General features: G+C 32.5%; 1 protein-coding gene across 1 annotated transcript in view; it reads left to right on the top strand.

Annotated features, from left to right (window-relative positions):
• The first annotated feature begins 1,991 nt into the window (after positions 1–1,991).
• LOC109618080 (tolloid-like protein 1) overlaps positions 1,992–8,995 on the top strand; it is a 76,248-nt gene continuing 69,244 nt past the window's right edge. Inside the window, exon 1 of the mRNA XM_066072284.1 lies at positions 1,992–2,156. Within this exon, the coding sequence (XP_065928356.1) occupies positions 2,090–2,156 (67 nt within the window). The 5' untranslated portion in view covers positions 1,992–2,089. The remainder of the gene's footprint in view (positions 2,157–8,995) is intronic.

Raw genomic sequence — 8,995 nt, 5'->3', positions numbered from 1 at the left:
TTCTTATTAGCAAAAATAAATGGCAGTACATACACACAACCATGTTTTATATTTTTCTATCACCTAGACAGATCAACAATATTACATAAATTGACATATTAGAATAGTGTTGTCTGTTATCAAACTAAGTCTGAAGGAGTCTGAAGGAGAAAATGGTTATAATAACACAATGTCATTGACAATCATGCTTCCGTCTATCAGTACTTTCATTACTTTGATTTACCGTATTGCCGAGCTGTGTGATATCAATAAACTGATTACCAGAATGTATGTACTATCTTTTCTCATGGTTCACTGACATTGTATCCCTGTATCCCTAAGGATATGTGTAAAATTTGCATAGCATTTACAAGCTTCCATCAAAACACTTTTTCCTACTAATTTCTTTACATCATAGTTAACAAACAAAAGAATACAATGAAGCAATAAATGAAAATGGTACGGGAAAAAATCTTTTTTTCATAATCAACAATTTTCTTTTGTTGATTATGCTAATTTGTTGCTCCAGGCAGGATTTGGGTTATGGACAATGGAGCTACTACAGTTAAATTTATACAAAAACAGTATATATTTTTGCGCACACAAAGATGCCAGGCCTTTGGACCTATAAAAGTTATTCAGGATTATATTTCGTAAATATTTGTATATCAACAGATTTTCGAGACAGTTCACTATTTTAATACTTAAAAAACAACTTAAGTTCTAATATATAAAGTCAAATGTCGCAATGAAAATTTGGCATTCAATTTAATTGGCACAGAATATAAAACTAAATTAGTTTTTAAAGTCCAACTATGTTTAACATATTTAACATAACAAACATAGATTTTTTTAATTTGTTAAAATGAAACTGTAGATCCACGGTCCCTTCAATTTTAACATCCCCTGGAGCTTCACTACTGTATCCAGCAAATCTCAGAAAAAAAGAAAAACCCTCCTCCAATAAATTCAAAACCAAAGAATGCCATTTGAGTGAGACCCAGCTAGATGAACGTTTTACAAAAGCAGTTACTATTCAAATTTATGTCACATGCTAAAGATTTTAATCGGTGAAAATGTTTTCGATAAGAAATTTTCCAAATTCTGTTTATTAAGTCATATTCAAGATATTACGCCAGTAAAACGTTGAAGTTAGAATGATTATTATATAATGCCTAATACAGTGAAGTAGCTGCTAAGTTCACAGATATCAGTCAGGTTCAACTGTCGTCCATCGTTCGTCATTTCATGTTTGTTTTCGATTAAATTGTGAATTGAAATATAATGAGAGATTTATATTTCATGAAGATTTTTTGTTATTATGAACAGACCACACATGTACAACTAATGTCTTCAAGTTTGTTTGCGTCAAAGTTTGCTTACAGCCAACAGGTAAAATGATATGGATAAACTTGTTGACTGGTGTATACCCAGCCTCTGATTAAGGATGATCTATGAGTGAAAGCTCTGGACTAACAAAGTGGCGTTATACATGTAACAGTCGCACCTTCAGTGTTTTTCGGAGAACTTACATCAGTGTTTTTCGGAGAAATTATATCATCTTGTTTCAGGCAATCACGTTTTGCACTAAATCATACATCCTCGCTATCAACGGTTTTTCGATTCACCCCGCTCCACAAAAAATAATCTCCCGAAACAAGATGATGCCGGTTCTCCGAAAAATACAAAAAGGATGACTGCTATGACATGCGCAGATCCAGAAAATGTTTCAAAGGGGGGGGGTAGCATAGTAAACCTTTAACCTTAAAAAAAAAATATCAAACCTAGAAAATTAAACAGATTCCCCAAATCATGATATTCACATTCCATGAAGAGGGAGGGGAGGGGGGGGGGGGGTGACGTAGTATACCTACTGCTTCAAATCAATTCATACCAAAAAAAAAATTCCTTAAATCCCAACCATCTCTAGATCCGCGCATGTATGATGTCACTTAATATAATCATAATTATAATTGGCTGAATAACCAGTTTGAGTAATCAGTGTTGACTGTATTTAACCCAACGCACTGATTCATAAACTCTGCATAAACGAGAAACATTACCATGCGATAACACGTCGTAGGGTAAGCGTTTATGAATCAGCGTAAAAATGTTGCTTAGACCTGTTTGGATTGTTGCTGCTATTAACATTGTGATTGTCAGCAGTTTCATGACAAGTGAGTACGACTCCTTTATCAAGTCATATCTAACATATTTCGCCACCAAACGTCTTTAAGTTGAACTTTTCTAAACTCGCATTACAATTTGTTTCCCATTGTGCACAATTCTTCGATACACTATAATTATTTGAAAATTATTTATTCTAAAGATAGAACATTTCTATGACTGCTTCTTTAACTTTTATAAAACGGGTTTCGAGATGTGATGTTTGGCTATTCATCATTATTAAAAACTAATCTCTGATATTGCAGTACATAACAACGCTAAATTTATTTAAGTCTATAAATATAGAATTAAAAAATAAAAAAAAATCCCTGGATTTTGTGGATAAAAGAAAAATTCCATTTTCTTATTCACAAAACATGAACAATTCATACTGGATAATCGATATATCCGTGCATCGCTTCAACTCTTTAACACTGTGTGTCCCCCAAATCCCTCTTTCTCTTGTTGTTTAGCATTTTTCGTCAGGTTTGATTGCAAATTTAATTTGTGTTTCTCTGAAACTCCATCTAATTTTCTTTTTGATTCGGCAATAACAAAGATCAAACTTGGGAAATAAAAATGGATTTGAGAAGACTTTAACTGCATGTCGTTGAATTAAATATATTACATTTAGAATTAACCGGGTGATATCTATATATAATTCCTTTTTTGATGTTTTACACTACCACATCATTACTTTTTTTTACCGTATTATCGAGCTGTGTAATTGCGAGAAATTGATCACATGAATATCTGTTCTATCTTTTCTCATTGTTCATTAACATTTTATCGCTAAGGATAAGTGTAAACATTTGCATAACGTTTACAAGCTTCCATTAAAACACTCTTTTCTACTAATTTCTTTACATCATAAGTTAACAAAAGAAATACAATGAAACAATAACTGAAAATGGTACGAAAGATAAACTCCCTTCTTATCAAAATTAATTTTCATTTTCTTGATTTTGCCAATTTGTAGCTCCAAGCAGGATTCGGGTTTATGGACAATGGAGCTACTACAGTTAAATTCATACAAAAACAATATTATATTTTCGCACATAAAGATGCGCAAGCCTATAAAGGTCATTTAGGATTATGTTCCGTAAATATTTTTATATCAAAAGATTCTGGAGATATTTCACTATTTTAAAACTTAAAGACCACAAACGTACTGATATTTAACGTTAAATATCGCAGTGGAATTTTAGGCATTAAATTTAATTTGCACAGAATATAAACGAATATAAACCTGAAGTAGTTTATAAAGTTTATTAAGTCCAACTGTGCCTAACATGTTTTAGGTAACAAACATATTTTTTTTATTTGTTAAAATGAATTTGTAGATCCACTGTCCCTCAATTTTATCTCCCCGTGGAGTTTTACTACCGTATCTAGCGATTCTCAGAAAAAATAACTTTCTCCCAAATTCATAACCAAAAGAATGTCATTTGAATGAGACCCAGCTAAATGAGCGTTTTACAAAACCAGTAACAATTTAAATTTATGTCCCATGCTAAAGATTTAATTAACCTTAATCGGTGAAAATATTTTCGACAAGAAATTTTCCAAATTCTGTTTATCAAGTCGTATTTAAGATATTACGCCAGTAAAACGTGTATGTTAAAATGATTATTATATAATGCCTAATACAGTGAAGTAACAGCTAAGTTCACAGATTTCAGTCAGTTTCACCTGTTGTCCATCGTTCGTCCTTACATGTTTGTTTTCGATTAAACTGTAAATTAAAATATAATGAGAGAGATATATTTCATGAAGAGTTTTTGTAATTATGAACAGACCACACATGTACAACTAATGTCTTCAGGTTTGTTTGCGTCAAAATTTGCTTACAGTCAACAGGTAAAATGATATGGATAAACTTATTGACTGGTGTATACTCAGCCTCTGATTGAGGATGATGGATGATCTATGAGTGAAAGCTCTGGACTAACAAAGTGGCGTTATACATGTAACAGTCGCACCTTCAGTGTTTTTCGGAGAACTTACATCAGTTTTTTCGGAGAAATTATATCATCTTGTTTCGGGCAATCACGTTTTGTACTACATGTATATAATACATCCTAGCTATCAAAGGTTTTTCGCTTCACTCCGCTCGGCAAAAAAAATTAATCTTCCGAAACAAGATGGTTCCGGTTCTCCGAAAAATACGTTTGAATGTTATGACATGCGCAGATCAAGAAGATTTTTCCAAGGGGGGGGGGGGGGGGGGAGGGTTGGCAGCACTTGCGTCGAAGCAAATTGAAAGTTGGAAAGAAAAACAACTTAATTCCCGAAATCATGAAATTCCTAATCCAGAAGGGGGGGGGGGGGTTAACATTGTATACCTTTAACTCATAAAAAACCCCCAAAAAACCATACCTAGGAAAATAAACATATTCCCAAAATCATGAAATCCCTATTCCATGGGGGGGGGGGGGGGGGGGGTAGTAACTCTAAATCAATCAATCAAACCAAGAAAAAAAATATATTCCGAACCCCCCCCCCCCCGACCTCTAGATCTGCGCATGTATAATGTCACTTCATATGATTATATAATAATAATTGTCTGAATAACCAATTGAGTAATCAGTGCTGATTGTATTTAACCCAACTTACTGATTCATAAACTCTGCATAAACGAGAAACATTACCATGCGATAACATGTCGTAGGGTGACCGTTTATGAATCAGCGAAAAATGTCACTTAGACCTATTTTGATTGTTGCTGCTTTTAACATTGTGATTGTCAGCAGTTTCATGACAAGTGAGTACGACTTCTTTATCAAGTCATATTTAGCATATTTCGCCATCAAACGTCTTAAAGTTGTACTTCTCTAAACTCGCATTACAATTCGTTTCACATTGTGCACAATTCTTCGATACACTATAATTATTTGAAAATGATTTTTCTAGAGATAGATCATTTCTTTGTGTGCTTCTTTTTATAATTCACAAAACATGAAAAATTCATACTGGAATTTTAACTGCATGTCGTTGAGTTAAATATATTACATTTAGAATTACCCGGGTGATATCTATATACAATTCCTATTTTGATGTTTTACACTACCATATCAGTACTTTATCTGTGGATATCTTTCTCAATCTTTTCTCATTGTTCATTAACATTGTATCCCTACGGATATGTGCACAAATTTGCATAGCATTTACAAGCTTCCATCAAAACACTTTTTCCTACTAATTTCTTTACATCATAGTTAACAAACAAAAGAATACAATGAAGCAATAAATGAAAATGGTACGGGAAAAAATCTTTTTTTCATAATTAACAATTTTCTTTTGTTGATTATGCTAATTTGTTGCTCCAGGCAGGATTTGGGTTATGGACAATGGAGCTACTACAGTTAAATTTATACAAAAACAGTATATATTTTTGCGCACACAAAGATGCCAGGCCTTTGGACCTATAAAAGTTATTCAGGATTATGTTTCGTAAATATTTGTATATCAACAGATTTTCGAGACAGTTCACTATTTTAATACTTAAAAAACAACTTAAGTTCTAATATATAAAGTCAAATGTCGCAATGAAAATTTGGCATTCAATTTAATTGGCACAGAATATAAACCTAAATTAGTTTTTAAAGTCCAACTATGTTTAACATATTTAACATAACAAACATAGATTTGTTTAATTTGTTAAAATGAAACTGTAGATCCACGGTCCCTTCAATTTTAACATCCCCTGGAGCTTCACTACTGTATCCAGCAAATCTCAGAAAAAAAGAAAAACCCTCCTCCAATAAATTCAAAACCAAAGAATGCCATTTGAGTGAGACCCAGCTAGATGAACGTTTTACAAAAGCAGTTACTATTTAAATTTATGTCACATGCTAAAGATTTTAATCGGTGAAAATATTTTCGATAAGAAATTTTTCAAATTCTGTTTATTAAGTCATATTCAAGATATTACACCAGTAAAACGTTGAAGTTAGAATGATTATTATATAACGCCTAATACAGTGAAGTAACTGCTAAGTTCACAGATATCAGTCAGGTTCAACTGTCGTCCATCGTTCGTCATTACATGTTTGTTTTCGATTAAATTGTGAATTGAAATATAATGAGAGATTTATATTTCATGAAGATTTTTTGTTATTATGAACAGACCACACATGTACAACTAATGTCTTCAAGTTTGTTTGCGTCAAAGTTTGCTTACAGCCAAGAGGTAAATGATATGGATAAACTTGTTGACTGGTGTATACCCAGCCTCTGATTAAGGATGATCTATGAGTGAAAGCTCTGGACTAACAAAGTGGCGTTATACATGTAACAGTCGCACCTTTGTTTTTCGGAGAACTTACATCAGTGTTTTTCGGAGAACTTACATCATCTTGTTTCGGGCAATCACGTTTTGCACTATATAGTACATCTTCGCTATTAAAGGTTTTTCGATTCACTTTGCTCGGCAAAAAATAATCACCCGGTACAAGATGATGCCGGTTCTCCGAAAAATACAAAAAGGATGACTGTTATGACATGTGCAGATCCAGAAAATTTATCCAAGGGGGGGGGGGGGGGTAGCATAGTAAACCTATAAGACCAAAAAAAAATCATACCAAGAAAAATAAACATATTCCCAAAATCATGAAATTCACATCCCTTGGAGAGGGAGGGAGGGAGGGGGGGGGGTGTGACGTACTATACCTACTGCTCCAAATCAATTCATACCAAGAAAAATCCCACCCATCTTTAGATCCGCGCGTGTATGATGTCACTTCATATAATCATAATTATAATTGGGTGAATAACCAATTTGAGTAATCAGCGTTGATTGTATTTAAACCAACGTACTGATTCATAAACTCTGCATAAACGAGAAACATTACCTTGCGATAACACGTCGTAGGGTAAGCGTTTATGAATCAGCGTAAAAATGTTGCTTAGACCTATTTGGATTGTTGCTGCTTTTAACATTGTGATTGTCAGCAGTTTCATGACAAGTGAGTACGACTCCTTTATCAAGTCATATTTAGCATATTTCGCCATCAAACGTTTTTAAGTTGAACTTCTCTAAACTCGCATTACAATTCCTTTCACATTGTGCACAATTCTTTGATACACTATAGTTATTTGAAAATTATTTATTCTACAGATAGATCATTTCTTTGTATGCTTCTTAAACTTCTTTAAACGGTGTATTCGAGTTGTGATGTTTGACTATTCATCATTTTTTAAACCTTATCTCTGATATCGCATTACATAGCAACACTAAATTTATTTATGTCTTTAGATATTGAATTAAAAAATAAAAAAAATCCCTGGATTTTGTGAATAAAAGAACAATTCCATTTTCTTATTCACAAAACATGAAGAATTCATACTGGATATACGATATATCCGTGCATCGCTTCAACCCTTTAACACTGTGTGTCCCCCAAATCCCTCTTTCTCTTGTTGTTCAGCATTTTTCGTCAGGTTTGATTGCAAATTTAATTTGTGTTTCTCCGAAACTCCATCTTATTTTCTTTTTGATTCAGCAATAACAAAGATCAAACTTGGGAAATAAAAATGGATTTGAGAAGACTTTAACTGCATGTCGTTGAATTAAATATATTACATTTAGAATTAACCGGGTGATATCTATATATAATTCCTTTTTTGATGTTTTACACTACCACATCATTACTTTTTTTTACCGTATTATCGAGCTGTGTAATTGCGAGAAATTGATCACATGAATATCTGTTCTATCTTTTCTCATTGTTCATTAACATTTTATCGCTAAGGATAAGTGTAAACATTTGCATAACGTTTACAAGCTTCCATTAAAACACTCTTTTCTACTAATTTCTTTACATCATAAGTTAACAAAAGAAATACAATGAAACAATAACTGAAAATGGTACGAAAGATAAACTCCCTTCTTATCAAAATTAATTTTCATTTTCTTGATTTTGCCAATTTGTAGCTCCAGGCAGGATTCGGGTTTATGGACAATGGAGCTACTACAGTTAAATTCATACAAAAACAATATTATATTTTCGCACATAAAGATGCGCAAGCCTATAAAGGTCATTTAGGATTATGTTCCGTAAATATTTTTATATCAAAAGATTCTGGAGATATTTCACTATTTTAAAACTTAAAGACCACAAACGTACTGATATTTAACGTTAAATATCGCAGTGGAATTTTAGGCATTAAATTTATTTTAGGCATTTAATTTAATTTGCACAGAATATAAACGAATATAAACCTGAAGTAGTTTATAAAGTTTATTAAGTCCAACTGTGCCTAACATGTTTTAGATAACAAACATATTTTTTTTATTTGTTAAAATGAATTTGTAGATCCACTGTCCCTCAATTTTATCTCCCCGTGGAGTTTTACTACCGTATCTAGCGATTCTCAGAAAAAATAACTTTCTCCCAAATTCATAACCAAAGAATGTCATTTGAATGAGACCCAGCTAAATGAGCGTTTTACAAAAACAGTAACAATTTAAATTTATGTCCCATGCTAAAGATTTAATTAACCTTAATCGGTGAAAATATTTTCGACAAGAAATTTTCCAAATTCTGTTTATCAAGTCGTATTTAAGATATTACGCCAGTAAAACGTGTATGTTAAAATGATTATTATATAATGCCTAATACAGTGAAGTAACAGCTAAGTTCACAGATTTCAGTCAGTTTCACCTGTTGTCAATCGTTCGTCCTTACATGTTTGTTTTCGATTAAACTGTAAATTAAAATATAATGAGAGAGATATATTTCATGAAGAGTTTTTGTAATTATGAACAGACCACACATGTACAACTAATGTCTTCAAGTTTGTTTGCGTCAAAATTTGCTTACAGTCAACAGGTAAAATCATATGGATA

Source organism: Magallana gigas, chromosome 9 (assembly GCF_963853765.1).
Source record: "Magallana gigas chromosome 9, xbMagGiga1.1, whole genome shotgun sequence".
Lineage (NCBI taxonomy): Eukaryota > Metazoa > Mollusca > Bivalvia > Ostreida > Ostreidae > Magallana > Magallana gigas.
The sequence above is the reverse complement of the archived record's forward strand: the minus strand, read 5'-3'. Positions and strand labels throughout refer to the sequence as shown.